Source organism: Petaurus breviceps, unplaced genomic scaffold (assembly GCF_028583685.1).
Source record: "Petaurus breviceps papuanus isolate PSGF00001 unplaced genomic scaffold, PetGlider_PUasm1.0 173, whole genome shotgun sequence".
Classification (NCBI taxonomy): domain Eukaryota; kingdom Metazoa; phylum Chordata; class Mammalia; order Diprotodontia; family Petauridae; genus Petaurus; species Petaurus breviceps.
This window is the reverse complement of record NW_027185759.1, coordinates 31,197,947-31,215,370: the sequence shown is the minus strand read 5'-3', so window position 1 is coordinate 31,215,370 and position 17,424 is coordinate 31,197,947. Positions and strand designations below refer to the sequence as shown.

At 41.1% G+C, this 17,424-nt stretch overlaps 2 protein-coding genes across 2 annotated transcripts in view; both read left to right on the top strand.

Annotated features, from left to right (window-relative positions):
• Positions 1-1,809, top strand: part of SLC7A14 (solute carrier family 7 member 14) — a 148,502-nt gene extending 146,693 nt beyond the window's left edge. Inside the window, exon 8 of the mRNA XM_069083576.1 lies at positions 1,324-1,809. Within this exon, the coding sequence (XP_068939677.1) occupies positions 1,324-1,649 (326 nt within the window). The 3' untranslated portion in view covers positions 1,650-1,809. The remainder of the gene's footprint in view (positions 1-1,323) is intronic.
• Positions 1-17,424, top strand: part of PHC3 (polyhomeotic homolog 3) — a 352,648-nt gene that overhangs the window by 20,434 nt on the left and 314,790 nt on the right. The gene's annotated exons all lie outside the window — the stretch shown is intronic.

Sequence of the window (17,424 nt, the reverse complement as noted above, 5' to 3'; positions counted from 1 at the left end):
GAGAGAGAGAGAGAGAGAGAGAGAGAGAGAGAGAGACCAGGCACAGGGGTCAAGGGACCAGCCAGGATCCACACTGTTATTCATATCCTTTAGCTAGGGACCAGAACACTTGCCCCACTGGAAGGGGCCAGAGTTCATGGCAGGATCCAGAGAAACCATAACAGTGCAGCCCCCACCCCCTAAACACACACACACACACACACACACACACACACAGCACTTTGCAAACTTTGAAACACCATTAAAACATCAGTTATTATCATTTATAGGAGAAAGTCAACAAAGAATCAAACATCTCTAACTTCTCTGGTTGGTTTGTCTCTGCACCTTCTATTGCATGATTGCAGCAGCTCCTAAGATGCCCAGATTCTGCTGGAGAGGCAGTGCTGGGAGATGTTTATAGGAGCTGGACTTAGGCTTCAAATTCCACCTCCAATGCTCCGGACAAGGTGCTTACCTTCTCTGGGTTTCTTCATCTATTAAATAAGGGGGGAGGGGACTCAGTAGTCTCTAAAATCCCTCCCAGATCTAAAACTGTCACTCTAGTTTCTTCATTTGTAAACTAGGAGGGGGCACACTCCCCGACTTCTAAAGTCCTTTCCAATTGTAAATCTCTGACACTCCAACTGAAGATCTTCAAGCCCAGAGCTACTGGCCCTTTTATTTAAAATATACAATTGACCACCACCCCATTTTCCACAAAGATCATGTCTAATTTCTGACACTTCATTTGTCTTCCCCATACCCTTGCCCAGCATCAGGAAGAGCAAATACCCAACTGAAAAGATGAGACTGCTGTTTAAGAAGTAACAGGCCACATCTGCACATAATTAGCTCTAGGATTCATTACCAATTAGGCCTATAAATCTCTGCTTACTTTGGCTCCTGGAAGGATGATTTCATTAGGGCTTTTTGGAGAGTCAGATGAGACAACAGTGAGAAATTCAAGCTTGAAAAGAAATACTTACCATCCAAAGGAGAACGGGATTTCCCAGTTGCCCAGGGCAGGCTTGACCTTCTGGGTCCTGGGTGCACAGCAGAACAGAATGCCATCGGGCTAAGTAACAGCAAAGAAATGGATGCCAACTCAGCAAAGGGGGGGCGGGGATGGTGAGACTGGGCCACCAGCTAACGGCCTTTTCATTCATGTCGGGGATCATCTTAAAACCATCCAGATTGGCCCTACCAGGCAAACTCAATGCAAGAGGTAGAGATGTAACCACTTAGTGAGTTTTGTGTGTTTGTTTTCCTGATTGGATGGTAGCCCTCCTTGGCTGCAAGATGAAAAAAGCAGCAGCTGATGCCATGTGTCTTTTTCTACAGGTATGCTTATTTACTTTGGATATGGCATATGGAACAGCACGCTGGAAATCAGTGCCAGAGAAGAAGCCTTGCACCAAAGCACCTACCAGCGCTATGACGTGGATGACCCCTTCTCTGTAGACGATGGTTTCTCCTACGGCCCAGAGGGTGAAGGCCAGCAGGACTGGGGAGGCGCGGCGGCTGAAGACAAAGGCTTCTATTACCAGCAGATGTCAGAGGCAAAGGAAAACAGCCGGACAAGTAGCAAGCCCAAAAGCAAAGGCAAACACAAACAGAACTCGGAGACCCTGATTGCAAATGATGAGTTAGATTACTCACCAGAGTAGGAGAGAATAAGTAAAGGGTAGAAGAGATGATGATTATGGGCAAGCTAACCTGGGGGTTAGGAGGTGAAGGCTTTCTCAGCTCTCATTTTGCAATTGTCCCATAAGTCAGTCCCCCAAATCATAGCCTATACCTTGCTATTTCCCTCTTTGAGATAATTCTGTAAAAAAAAAAAAGGGTTAACCTGAACCCCCTAATATTCCCTCTTCTTCCCTCCCTCCCCTCCCCAACCAGCAAAAAAAACAAACCCAACAAGGCTGATGGAGAATCTCTCTTCATTCCAACTGTCAGAAGTGATCTGAATGAGAGTTTCTGACCCCTCTGCTTTAGTGGTTGACTCAAAGGTTCTTTATGGCCCTGTTGAGACACCAAGAAGCATAGCCCAACACTTCTATCCCAATAAGAGAGGTGCCAAAGCTGGTGGGTGAATGACAGTCACCAGATGCAGTCTATCCTCTGAGTCAGGGAGGGCACAAGGCATGTTCTCAGTCCTTTCAGCTAAGAGTCCCTCACCACAAATGAATGGTGCAAACAAGTCAGCTGGCATTTTCTTAGCAAGGAATAGAACGTCCTAGAAGCTCACAAAATTGAATTCTTGGACAAGACAGGTTCCTCTTTGTGTTTACTGAGGGACTTCACCCACATGTATCAATGGACCAATCCAAGATCAGTGGATCTGAGACATACCCCGAGGGCCCAAGTCTGCAAAGATGGAGGCGTGTAGACTAAGTGGCATGGCCTGAGGTATCATAAAGTTTTCAGTTAAAAACATGATAGGCTTCTGGGGGGGGGGGGGGAGAGTCCAAAGAACACAGGCAGAAATCACCTTAGCCACCTCCTTTGCAGTCTGCAGCAGTGAAGGGAGTTCCTATTCCCCACATTGATGAAATCTGCAATCCATGGGAGCATTTGCTTTCAGAACAAGCTCAAGATATCTGACCAATACAGAGGTTTAAAAGCAAAGTCAAAGAAGGTTACAATCTCATGGGACTCAGTAAAAAATTAGGCCAAATTTGCTTTATCGCTGGATAAAGATCTTAGCAAGTAGAGGTACTTCCCCCCAACCATTAAGGTCTCCAGGAAAATTCTTTTCTATTTTGAAAATATCGAATTGTGTAGTACTTGGATACATGTAACCATTTGACTAGTGGGTGCTCCTCTGAAAAATGTTGACATATGGCTAGTTGGATAATAGCCTCCACAAGCCTCCATCCCACCTCAAAACCAGTTGATCCAAGGGGTACACACCTACAGACCAGTGCTCTCTTCCAGCCCATTTCCCCAAGCTGTGTCAGTGAAGTCCCAAGGGAGGGGGAACCTCTCACCAGGGGAGGCACTAGATCTGGGCTTTAGCAGGTATTCTTACAAGGGGAAAAAAAGCTTTTCCTCCCACCCCTACCCCAAACAATGTGTGGTGGAAGTATGAAGAGTAAGACATAACTAATTGGAAATTCTCCCCTTAGGTTCCCAGCTGCCTCTCCTACAGGTTTCACTGTCCCTGAACGCATGCAAGCTCAAACAAAACTGTTTCACATATTGCTGTCAGCTGAAATCTTTGCAAGAATGATCCTGAGAAGGGTGGGAGGGGGAGCTTTTTCTCCATCCTGCTGTTTCCCTAACTCCATTATGCCCTGGTCCTTTTCTTTCTAAGTACCTGGACTTTGTGTTCTCAGCCTCTTCCTTTGCTTTTGGATGATGGTGAGCAGACAGCTACCCTGTATGGAGACAGACAAAGCAGATCCAGGGTTGTCTGCCTTAGAAAGGCTAGAGCAGGGGTGAGGAAGCTGTGGCTTCGAGGCCACATGTGGCCCTCAAGGTCCTCAAGTGTGGCACTTCAATTGAATCCAAGTTTTACAGAATAAATCCTTTTACGAAGGGGATTTGTTCTGTGAAGTTTTGATTCAGTCAAAGGGCTGCACCTTGAGGACCTAGAGGGCCACGTGTGGCCTGGAGGCTGCAGGTTCCCCACCCCTGGCCTAGAGCAGACCATCTCAGCTGACCATCACTACATAACCAAAATACAGGCTTAACAGGTAGAGCCATCCCTTCAGAATCACATCTGAAATCATTTCCCAAGAAAGCAGGGTGGAAACTACAATACTCCCCAAACTTATCATTACTCCTTTAAAGAAAAAAATCCTTGTGGTTATTGTTTTGAAATTTTGGTTGCCTGTTGGCTTCACTGGGATTCTGACCTCCAGTCAACAATATTGTGTTTCTCTCATCTGAACTTCCCTTAGGGACACAGAGCCTGGTCTGAAAGGAAGAGGAATTTGAAAGGGCAGATGGGTAATGAAATTCATGCTTTTATGTTCACTTTGCACACTGGAAGAAGATAATCATTGGCAACCGTTGTGGGGAAGATGATGGATGGGTTTTAAGACTCATCAAACCTATCTTGTTTGAATATATGCAATTACATTTTAGAACAGTCTCTGAGCTGGTAGGGAAAAAGTAATTATTAATTAACATCACAACAGGAAGAAAATGGGGAGGAAACAGCAAAAATCTTAATGCACAAAGTAGAGATTGGCAAAGATCTGTTGGAGGGTTTGGTAGGTGTTTTGCCCCTAGGAGTATTCAACAGTTCAATTTAACAATGCTTATTAATCACCTACTGTGTACGAGGTACTATTATAGGAGCTGGGGTTACAATAACAAAATAAAAGACGATCCCTTTCTTCAAGGAGCTTATATTCTACTAGAGAATTATTGAAGTAAAAACTTAGCAGCCGCATAGTCCAACGCCTTCATTTTATAGATGGGGAAACTGAGGCTCAGAGGCATTGCTAGATCATAGGATAATAGATACGGAGCATCAAGTCCAACCCCTCATTTTACAAATGAGGAAACTGGAGCCCAGGGAGGCTGTAATTTGTCCAAAGTCATAAAAGTAATAAGCATCAAATGCAGGATTTGAACCCAGATCCTCCAACTCCCAAGTTAATGCTCATTCCACTATGTTGTACTCCCCATCCCCCTTTGTATACAAATAAAGAAATACAAGATTGTTTCAGAAGGGTGGCTAGGTGTCGCAGTGAATAGAGCACCGGCCCTGGAGTCAGGAAGACCTGAGTTCAAATCCAACCTCGGACACTTAAAACACAAACTAGCCATGTGACCTTGGGCAAGTCACTTAAACCCCAACTGCCCTCCAAAAAGCAAAAAAAAAAAAATTGGAGAGGAAATTAATGAGAAGAGATGATTAATGAGAAGAAGAGGCTTCCTATGGAAGATGGCCCCTGAGATCAGCCTCAGAGAAAGCTTAAAGATTCTCAAAAAGAAAGGTGAGAAGGGAGGAAAGTCACTATACAGAAAATTCTGAGCAAAGACAAGGTGATGAAAGATGGCAGAAAGTTAGGGGGACAATAACTAGGCAAGCTCATTTGGAATAACAAGAGAATAAATGACAGTAATGAACAAAGTGCAAGAAAAGTGTGTGTTATAGTTGGTAAGTTCTTTTCTTTCTCATAGATTACCAAAGCTCCTGTAATTATAGGAAAATTATTGCAACAGAATGAAAAGTACTCTTTCTCCCTAATCTTGGATAGTAAGGAGAGTGTGGATAATTGGAATGCACTGATAATCCTCAAATTTCATTTTAATCACCTCTTCCATGAAACAACTTACTCTATTCATTTCATATCAACCCAACAAATATTTTTATTATGGACATACTATGTGCCAGGCATTAGAGTGTCAAAGGTGACCTTGTCCTCCAGGAGCTTACACTTATTGAAATTGCTAGCAAACAGAAAATCTCTGGTTCCATTGTCCTCCATTAGGCCTGTGACTAACTGGCTTGGATTCTATTTCCTGAGCTGTTTCCTTTTGAACTCCCTACCCTGGAGGTTCCAGTGCTATAACAACTGGCCAAAAAAAGGCAGAAGGAAAGAGAAGTCGGTGACTCCAATAATCCTCATGCTAGGTGATCTGCTACTGACTTGTTCAGCATTTTCTAACAACTGGTCTGATTACTTTTTTATCAGACTGGCCTAATCACTGTGTTTAAAATAGAATTAAGTGATTTAAAGGGGCTCTAGGACCACCTTATTTGCATCCCACTTTCTAAATGTGCTGACTCAAGCAGTTAGCTTCCATTTGCAAATATCAGCGTCTTGGGACCAAAACCACAAAATTCATGGGATGTAAATTTGAAATTAAAGGTTTTGCCAAAAGTATTAAGAATTCAGTGAAGAGAAATCAGTATTTTTTACAGCTTCTAGGTACAAAAAAAAGCAGTAAATTTTAAAATTCTTATGATATACCTGTCATCTAAATTGTGCTAGGAAAGAATGACTAGAAGATTCTGATAACTGAAACCATATCTGATAATGACACAAAATGAGGTTGGCGCCAGCTTCTCCTTTGCCCTAGACCTGTGCTAGAAAAATTCCATCCTAGGCTATGAATGCCTGGCTTTTTCTTTACCATGGGTTTTTATTGTGATCTACTGATGTAAAAACATGACGAATCACAGAAAACCCTCCAAGTTCATACAGAGATGAGGTGAGAAATATGCTCTTTTTAATCGTTTATGCTGACATTTTCATGCCCTACTTTGGTTTCACCACAAATTAAACATGTCTAATAGCTTGAGCGATTAAATTTTTACATTCCAGTATAATATAAGCTCCTTAAAGACACGAACTGTCTCCATTCTCCATTTGTATCTGGTATAGAATACTCACTTAATAGATGAATGTTGATTAATTGATTGATTGGGCATCCCAACAGAAATCATAAACAAAGGCATTGACATATGACATTTACATTATTATTTTAATCTACAAGGAAAATATAAACCATCTTTTATAATTATTTTGTCTATATGGCAAAAAAATATATATTATTATAAATAATTTTTCAGATTAAGACCATTCTAAATTAATGAGAATCTAAAGGATAGGATTATGGACTGGACCTGTGACTTCATTATTATAAGAAACTGCTAGATTAGGAAATTCTCTCTGCCAAAACAGAATGGCACCTTTTATGAAATTTTTAGTCTTAGAGAGCCGCTTAGAGAAGTAAGAGCTTAAGTGACTTGACCACAGGGTCACAGAGCCAGTACGTGTCAGAAGCTGCACTTGAACTCAGGTCTACCTGACTGTCCACTAAGCTACACTGCCACTCATTCATTTAGATCTGTCTTTTTGTTCTAAACTAATTTTTAAAATATAGAATATCTTTTCAGAAACCATCTTAATTACATATAAGTTCCATTAGCAGTCATCACAACTAATCAAGTACTTCCAAGCCCTGCTGAAGCTGCTTTATTGACCAGATAAGGTTCATCTGTAATTAGCAAATCCATTGGTTTAGGGTGCTTCAAGGTGCTGAGATTGTTTCTACTGACTTTAGTACATTGTTTCTGCCTAAACCAAAAGGAAACTCCTACAAACATTATTCCCATGTTCTCCTGGAAACGTTTGATACAAGGGACATCATTTAGGACACATTTGGCTACAATCTGTGAGTAAATCCCTGGCTTGTACTTCTTTCAAGGCTACATGATGGAGGACTCATCCCTCCTCCAAAGAATAGGCCATAGCTGGTCAAGATAGCCATGTGGAATCCCCAGAGCAAAGAGAATTATGTTGAAACTAAGCCAAATCCTTCAGATCAGAATCAGCCCCCTTGAGAGGTGGCAGAGACCAGGAAATGTGGCTGAACCCCATGCCTGAACCATGGCAACCCTTCTCAGACTCAAGGTATTCAAATCACAAGCTGCGAAAAATGTGACCTTCACATTCTATAATGTCTGAACAGAGTCCATCTTTGAGGGAAGAGGGAGTAGCTCTGTGTCTCATAACCACATAGCTCTTTCTTTTTCTTCCTTTGCAGTATCCCCTCTTCCTCAAGTTGCAGCACTAGCAGACATAATGTTTACACTAGCCTAAGTTATAGTCTCAAGGTCACTCCTTGGGATTCAGTTTCCTCATCGTTAAAAAAAAGATTAGAGAGACAGACTAGCTGACCCCAGAGCTTCCTTCCAGCTTTAGATATGTGATCCTGCCTGAGTGGCCTTAAGAAAGTCATTGAAATTTCTGGGTCTTCATTTTCTTCTCTAGAAAACAAAGGGTTGGACCAGATGGCTCCTGAGGTCCTCTCCAATTCTAGATCTTGTCATCCTATGACTGTTACTCCTGAGAAGTTCTCCAGACTTGACCCTAGTCAAATAACTTAAATGTTATTTCAGAACCATTTATATTTGTGTAGAATTAAATGAAGGGGACCAAAAATGGCCTCCAATGGTCAGAAGAAGGAGCAGCTGATCTGTGTCTTATTATGGAGACTTTCAGATAGAGATTGAATGACCACTTGTTGGAAAGGTCATAGAAAGGATTTCTTCACAGGTCTCAGTTAGATTAGATGGCTTTTAAAGTCTTTTGAAGTTCCACAGTTTTTGGATTCAATAATTCTCTGCCTTCTGTGATTCCTACGACTACTACAAGGGCCACCAACATCCTCCTTTTAGTTTTAATTCATGTTTTCTTTTTTAGTTTTCAAACCAGACCTTTGATGTCATTGGTATAGGAAATTTCCAGTGAGGAAAACTCCCTTCAGTGACACAGTTCAGCGCCCCATTTATAATCCATAGTCCAATGGAGTTACCTAGAGATAAAGTGGTCTGCCCAGGGTCACATAACCAACATGGGTCAAGGCTTTAACCTAGGTCTTTCTGACCCTGATTCCAACCCTCTTTCTCTAATCAAATTGAGTCAAGCCAACTCAATTCTTCAAGCATTTATTAAATACCTACTGTGTACCATGCATTGGAGATACAAAGAGGTAGAAAAAAAACTATATATTCTTAAGGAATTCACAGTCTAATGAGAAAAAAACATGTATCAACTGTATAAACAAGATATATATTATATATGTTTATGTATAATATATATTAAAAGGACATGTTCCCTCTTATGTTGTTCCTATATCAATATTTTATTTCCTTTGAAAATTTATAAGAAAGGTTACTCACATTTTCCTTTCCTATACTAATGCGCTGTATGATCTCACTGGTGTAGATAATTCTCAAACTCCTTCTGCAAACTGGCAGCTCCTTTGGCACTGATACTTCGAAGGCTTGCCTGGCTTGAGAGGTTAAGTAGTTTGCTCAGGGTCACACAGCCAGTATTTGTCAGAGGGAAGACTTGAACCTAGGTCTTCCTCACTCCAAAGTTGGCCCTCCCTGCTGACTCTCTTTTTCTTAAGAAGAAGAAGGTATCCTCACTTTTCTTGGCCCACCTGAGTAGCCCAAGGATGATAACTGTCCAATTGTTCATTTTCTCTCTTTGATTCTTTTTCTTTCTCTATGAAAAATGGGCTTCCTTTCTCTTCTCAGCTCTCAGTCTACAGAAAAGTTCTATCCTTATTCCTGCCTTACTTTAGGCAGGTTGTGGGGCTTGCTGAAATTGACATATACTCTGCTATTGACTTAAATGGTGTAGGAATCAATAAACGATATTCTAGATGGATGGAGAAAAGATGACCTGTAAGATTTTCCTTCTAAGAAAATCATTCATGAATTCCATTGCAGAGAAGTGAATCTTTCTAGAGCTGGTAGCTCCCATTTGGGTCCCTTTAATGCAGGGATTCTGAAGCATTGGCGGGGGGGGGCGGAGGTTGTGTGTGTGTCATGGACCCTTTAGCAATCTGGTGAAGCCTATGGATCTCTTCTGAGAATCACCTTTTATTGCCTAGATTCACAATTGAAAGAAATGCTGAATTAGAGGTTAGTAAATATAAAGATACACTTTTTTCACACATATTCATGGACTGCCCCTGAAATCTAGCCACAGACCCCTTGGGGATGTGTGAGTCCCTGATCTTTGGAGAGGCCAAGGAAAGAGACAACACTATTCAGAACTAGGAAATGAATACAGCTGGAGAATCATTCACATGCATAGATAAGCCCTCTGAAGTTTTCCCCAACAGTTTTCTTCATAGGCACCACTTGCACAAGCAAGGACATTAACAGTGGACCTGAAGGTCACCAGATTTTCCCAGGAAGTATAATCTGTGGGGTATCCTTTTCATTTTGATGTGCAGGTAAGGCATGAGTCCCTTTCTGGTGGGTCCTGAGAGCTGACTGTGCTCATGCCTCCCCTGACAAATAGCAAGGAAAGGTTCAACTGGGGAGGGATCCCAAGCTCCCATCTTCCAAAGCAAACACACTCCTCGGTTGCTGAATCATAAATACCTCAACTGTTTTTGCTTATGTAAGCAACTCCCTAAGGTTTGCATAGGACATCCCTGGTCCTTATTTCACTTGCTCACAATTGTCTGATGATGAAACTCAGCTTCTAGCTTTCTCACTGTGGAAAATATAAAAGAAAATCACTGTTTGATTCGTAACCGATGTTATAAATACAGCTTGTAAATTCTATCGACTTTTTGTTTTGTTTGGTCCTTGAGAAGTACAACTTGCTTTCTGCAGATGGTATTTTCTGGTGTCCATTCTCTGATGTTTTGATTATGAAATTGTTGTATTTGCTTTTAAAAGTGTTCTTTTTTTTGTGGTTTTCAATTCCCATTGGTGCACCATACAATGGGGCATTGTTGTGTGTTATGAAAGAAAAAAATATATGCAGATATATATTATGGAGTGGATTTTATGTTCCAATGACTGTCGTGTTAACATTATATTGACTTATTGAGAATCTGGGGAAATTCTAAACTTAACAAAATGTGTCTATTTTAATAAATACATAAAGCTTTATTGTGTGCCTTTACATTAAAAATGGATTTATAAAGAGATTCAGGAATAGAAGTGTCTTGCTATAAATTTCCAGAGTAATGTAAAGCTTTTACATATTTAAACCAAAACAATAACAACAATAATGGAGGACCTTTCCCAAGCAGATTCTGTTAGGCTTAACCAATACCTAAGCTCTGGTACTTTCTTTTGATCCTCAAATGAAAATTAAGAAATGCATTTTGCCTTAAATGACGCAATTTTCCTTAGCAGAAGGATCACTTACAAGAGCTGATTTGGGTACTAAGTGCTTTGTTGTGGAAAATGGTTTTAGTTTACACAATAAAAATATAAAAAAAAAATCAGCAGATTGACTTTCAAAATGTTAAGTTGGAGAAAAAAAAGTTCCATGCTCTCCTAGGAAAAAGCAACATCTCTGGAGTTAAAAGATCTTAGGTTTGAATCCTTCCTCTAACACTTATTAACCTGTGTAACTCTCAGAAAGTTAGCCTCAGTTTCCTCATCTGTCAAATGAAGGACTAGACGGTCTCACAGACCCCTCCTACTTCTAGTTCTATCATCCTATGATTTGAGGTATGCTAGAGAGTCCCCCTCCTTTCATGGGGGTAGATGTCATTTTTCTTATTTATAGGAGTTCTCCACCATAAAATTCCCCTCTAAGGTCCAGTCCAGCTAAGTTTGGAGTGGCTCATCACCAGGCTGGCCACGAGGGGATGAAAGTTTTGATCACAGTAACTCTCAAATGTTTCCCACTGAGTGATAGTGGAGTACCCTCTTCTTGCGTAGAAATGCCCACAGCAGCAAAATGACCAGTACTATAGGATTCTATGGGGTAAAAGATTTTGAGCTGAATGGGACTTTAGAGACCATCTAGTCTGACTCCATTGTATAGATGAGGAAATCAAGGCAGATTCAAAGTTAATTGACTTGCCTCAAGTCACACAAGGAGTAAGTAAGCAAGCCAGAATTCAAATCCAGGTCCGTAAGGTATTAAAATTAGAACAAGAGTGTACATGACGCTTCCAGTTCCTTCTCATCATTCATTTTTAACAAAGACCTGAAAGATTTCATGTCATGTTGGAAAGAGGCCCTCCTGAACCATCCTATTTTAACTCACTAATCATACCTCCCACCCACCATCAGTCAGTCAGCAAGCATTTATTGTTTCCTATGAGCCGGGTACTGTGCTAAAGACTGAGGATACAAAGAAAGTCCAAAAACAGTCCCTGACCTCAAGCAGCTCACATTCTAATGGAGGAGCCAACAGACCCACAGGCTATTCCCAGTATTAATTGGAGATAAGCACAGAAGAAGATAACCAGCATTAAAAGGGATTCCTGTCCAAGTCTGGGATGATCAGATTCTTTAGCATCAAAATGCATTTTCTTTGGAAAGGCAACTGAAGGGGATGAAAAAAAATGAAGATAAGCAATGGGAGGCAGCTTTAGTTAGCAGGTCTCATCTGGCCTAGGGTTCTAGTTCCAATTCTGTCACTAGTGATCTGTGCGTGATCTTAGGTGCATCACTAAGCCCTGCTAGGACTCAGGCTTAGGTTTTTTTTCTTTTTTCATTTATTTTTAATTCAATTTTTATTTTACTTTCAGTCCCAGATTCTCTCCCTTCTCCCCCTCCCTCACCTATTGAGAAGCCAAGAAAAATAAAACCTATTACAAACCTATATAGTAATATGAAATGAATTCCCTCGTTAGACATGTCAGGAAGGAAAAAAGGAAGGAAGGAAGGAAGGAAGGAAGGAAAGAAGGAAGGAAGGAAGGAAGGAAAACTTGCTTCAATTTACATTCTAAGTTCAGGCTATCCACCACCGCAGAGAAAATTGATGGAACTCAGTTTCTATGTGTACAAAATGGAAAGGGCCACAGTTGATCAGAACTCCTGAAACTTGTGGGCTGTGAGTTTCTTCTAGAATGTGTTCAAATCTGACCTGAGCTAAAAACATCTAAAAATTGTCTTTAATTGAACCTGTAGACAAGTTGAATTATCAGGGGTACTTAACCTTTTTTGTGTCTGGGATTTCTTTGGCAGTCTGGTGAAACTTATAGACCCCTTCTCAGAATAATATTTTTAAATGAATAAAATCAAATCCATAGAATTGCAAAGAAAACCACTTATATTGAAATAAGTTATCAAAATATTTTTTTAAATCAGGTTCATGGAGCCCAAGTTAAGAGACTCTGATAGATGAGTTCTCCTCCCTGTCTGAATCAATGATCCTGTGTGGTTACCAGTACCATCCTGTCCAAATCACTTCCTCCATCTATTTATCATGAAATCCTAAAAGTTAGATCTGGAATAGATCTTAGACTTCACTTAATCTCAACTTTTACAGAGGTATAAACATAAGCCTGGAGAGGTTCATTGACTCCCCCAAGGTCACACAAGTCATAGTAACAGAGATTTTTCTAGGGCAACCTGCCCCTGGTCCCAAGCCTAAGAACAAGGGCTTAGCAAACCATGACCAAGAACAGTAATGCTATTTCTTTTACTCTCAAGGTGGCTAAAGAACAGGCAGACTAATGAAATACATGCTACTTGGGGACCTCTCCTACCCAGGGTGGTGCTTCAGAGAGCATTGTAGGGATTAAAGTCACTGGATATCTAGGAAACCACCTTCGCTGCCTCCCCCAACATCCTCCCATTCCACATACTCAGCTGACATCATTTCTATAACCCACTTCCAAGTGCAAGTGAGCAATTTTGTTGCCAGAGGCTCCCACCCCACACATACTCCCTGCTCTGTCCCAGGACAGGTTCTTCCCACTGGCTTTCCATTGACCTCACTCCCATCTAGCTCTAAAGCTACAAAAAGCCCCTGGCAGCTGGGAGGTCCAGAAAGATGACAGCATGCCCAAGTTTCATATAATCATGTGCAAGCCTGGTGCCCATGATGTATCAGGAAAAAGATATTTGGGACTCTTGCCAAGTTCCTCTCCAGGAAAGGGGAGTCATTGATATCAATTAAGCCAACGAGATAAGGGCTGTGTCCATAGCTCTTCTGGGAATAAGGGATAAAAATGACTGAAGGCTCTAATTGAAGTCACATATGGTGACAGAAGGGAACTTTAGAAGTGAAACCCAAAAAGGAAACAAAACTCATGGATAGGACTGCCCAAATGGAGTAACACAGCTGGAAGCTCTCAATAGGCAGTGCTTGGATTCCCTGCCTCATGGGTGATGTCCTTCCCAGGGAATTGTTTGGCAGTGGGATTTTCCTGAGCCCATGAAGCCCATTTCCAAGTCAGTGAATGATAAGACCAATGCATTTTGGTGTCGTCTTTATCCTGCCTTCTCTTGACCAATTTGTAACCAGGAGGGGGTATTAGAGAGGGGAGCAATACAATTGGATGCTAGGATCCCAGATTTAAAGTGGGGGGAGGGACAACACTTTACAGGTGAATAAACTCAGACTGTGCCAGGTTTCAGCCTGACTCACAATCACTTTTGCTAGCACCCCCTCATGGTCTGAAACTTTAGTCATTCAAGATGAGGCTGCAAGACCACTCTGGGGAAATTTGCTTTCTAACTTTAACATAGACATAAATCATTGCTAAGATCCACACATACCACAAGGCCATCATACCCAGATTAACGTCTTCGTTCTCTTACAGTGACCTCAGTAGACTTTCTTTAACATTCTATAGGGCAATATGTCTCAGTGACCTGTCTTGTCAGAGATTTGGTGAGAGGACTGAGGGCTGAAACAAGATCCGACTTAGGAAAAGAGGGGTCCTGGAGTCAGAGAACCTCTCACACAAAAGATCCCCTGAGGCAAATGTCCTCTTTACTTTTCAGGGACTGAATTCCTAAATTCTTCCATATTAAGGTAAAAATGACTGATAAAAGGCTTACCCCTTTGATGTTGCCAAGGATCACCTCTTCTAGTACTGTGGGCTAACCTCTACCTTATGCAACATTGAGAAGCAAATAAAGTGTATATTTCAATGTTTTATAATCCTTTTCTCAGAATCTTCTTAGAAGTAATCCTTCTGCCCTGTCCTCAGACACAAAATACCCACACACACACACTTTCTCATTTTTCCTCACTTTCAAAACCTAAACTCAGAAAAGGAACAAATAAATTCACAGTAAGGTGAAAATACGTGGTAAGACAACATGCAACTACTCTCTCTGATGCTCCTCTGAGGAATATTTGCATCCTGAGGAGACAAAGCCTTAAGCCATAAGAAAATATTTATAATAGTTGGGTGAGCTGAGTTCAGGAGATGTGGGGGAGGTGAGAGGCAGCCTTCCCAACACTAATAAAATCACATCAAATAAGCAAACAGATATTCTGCCTATGTACATGAGCTGTTCTGCTGTGGGTGAATATGACCTACACCTGAAGAGGTCAGGGCTTACAGGATAAAAATCTCTCTTTAAAATAAAAAATTTAAAATGCCATCTATTCACCAAATAAATTCAACACCCCCTATGTGTATCTGGGCAAAATACAGATAAGATATAGTTCCTACACCAAAACATTTAAAATCTGGTAGAGATGATCTCACAGTACTACCAGAAAAATAACTTTGGTATTAGGGGTGATTGACTGTTCTCTTATTTTCTTCTTGGGGAATCAGGATTTGAGAAAGGTGCATAAAGTCATCTGACCTGGGAAAATTCTCTCTATTTCTGCTGTCACCACTAATAACTCCTGTTTTCCTGATGGTTTTCTTCATTCTACCTGTCCATCTCCTTACATCCTTCAACCTTTAGAGGCCAAGGAATGGGGAGGCAGCATGATAGAGTGGAAAGAGCACTGGATTTGAAATCATGGGACCTGAGTTCAAATCTCAGCCCTGCCCCCTATGACCATCAACTTTCTGGACCTCGCTTTCCTCATCAATAAAATGAGGAAGATGGACTCAAAAACCTCTGATGTCTCTTCCAGCTCAAGATCTAGGGTGCCTGGAAAAAAATGTTTTGAAAAGTTTTACAACGTTATGAAGATTTCTACATTTCCACGTTTTTCATTTCAACATGAGGTCAGAGTAGTAACCAAGACTGGGTAATCAGGAATTTGACACAAGACACACAATTTAGAGAGTCCTTTAGCAGAATAGAAATAGCAGCACTCAGCATTTTTTTCACAAGAATAATTGGTTTAAAAATTGGAAGCTCCCAGGGATCAGTTTAGAATGATCCTCTCCTCCCCAATCATTACCTACTCTCCGTATGCAGACTCCCCAGTAGGCATTTTGATTGAGGACGTAGCCCTTGCTCTCTGTCTCCTTCTAATCAGGCAATGTACCACCCCTACCCCACCACCCACTTGCTCTAGTGATGTTTGTGATATTTGACCTGGGCACAAAAAATCCTAGTTATGGCTCTGAGTATGGAGAGGAGACTGGTCCTTCCCTCCACAAGTCTCCCCTCCCCCAATGCTGGTACACAAAGCCTGCTCTCTGAAACTGACATTCTGTATGATATTGAAAAACATAGATTCCTCAAGAGATGCTATTCAGGCATGGAGAAGCATACAATCCACAATCCCCATTCAGTCTCTATAGAGCTGCACATCTGGGCGTTCCATAGTCCTTTGTGGGGGCCCCATCTCGAGAATCAATGGCAGCACTGATTCTGCCTCTCCTAACAACCGTGCAGCAACCCTGCTGTACTACCCAGCATGTGAGGTAATGGGCACGAATGTCCTGCCAAACATTTAAGGAGTTACGGTACACATTGCGTACATTGTATAGAAAGACAATATGCAACCCAGATTAAAAAAAAAATACAGCGTGAGATAAAACCAAACTCTGTTCTTTTGTGTTCCCCTCCTCCCACCCACTAATTCAGCACAAATGTAGAGATTGTACCCTGCAAGTACACAATCTTCTTTCTCTAACACTAGCATACCTCCAGTAAAAGATTAATTTGGTATGTTTTGTTAAATCAGTCTCCCCTACATTTTCCAGAAAACCATGAGCTACGTTGAATCATTTTGAAACCAATGATCCCCAGCCCACAGTCTACTCATAGGAAGCCAAAGAAAAAAAGAAAAAACTCAGTGTACATCTCAAGGTCATCCTGCCTTCCCACAACTACCCCAATGAAGAGGGTGAGGCCAAAGTGATCTCAAAACCAGAGAAGCAATGACTCATAGGCATAGAATGAACCTAAGTGTTAGAAAAGAACTGGAGGGCCCATCCAGCACAACTCCTTCATTTTACAAACAAGGAAACTGAGACTATGACTTGTCCAAGGTCATCTAGCAAATTAATAGTAATACAGGGACTTGTCCCCCATTCTCCTGGCTATCCCATCCAGTCTTCTTTCTCCTGCATTCTTCTACTCTTAATCTCTTTGATAATATACTCTGTAGCCCTAGCATTCAGATACACAAACTTTGGCTTCCCCATTTCATGAATGAAAGTGTATCCAGATTTGGGATATCCACATTCAAGCACTTGGGGCCAGGTATTTGTTTCTGCTCTCCTCACCACTGCTATTTCCCATCCCACCCCCAGAGTTCATAGAATAACTATTCTATGCATATATACATACAATACACATATATGTATTGTATTTATATACATATATAGGCATAAATATAGATAGATGATAGAGATACAGATAAACATTTAGATAATATAGATGATATAGATAAAATCGTGACTGCCAGCTAGGGAAAAGAAGAAGGGACACCAACTGTATAGAGTCACTTAGGATGAATTCAAACTCAAGCTGTTAGTTGGATATGGAGAATGGTCATTTCTGGAACAGCTTAAGATTATTCAGAGACTTACTGAACCTTGCTGCTGGACTTACTGGCCATTCCTTGGGAGTAGGGGCCTCTACTCTCTACTTTATCTTTGGGACCCCAACACTTCTCACCGTGCCTCAATAACACAGACAATTAATAAAGTGTAATTGACCAGTAGGAATAAAGAAACCTGAAAACCTGAAAATTTGGGTGTTGTATAGTCTTTACTGGGACCCCCTGTCTCGTGAATCAATTCCCATTTACTCTCTTAACTTTGAGTCTTCTTCCTCTATTCAATGGTTCCTTATTACCTCAAAAATCAAAGAAAATCCTA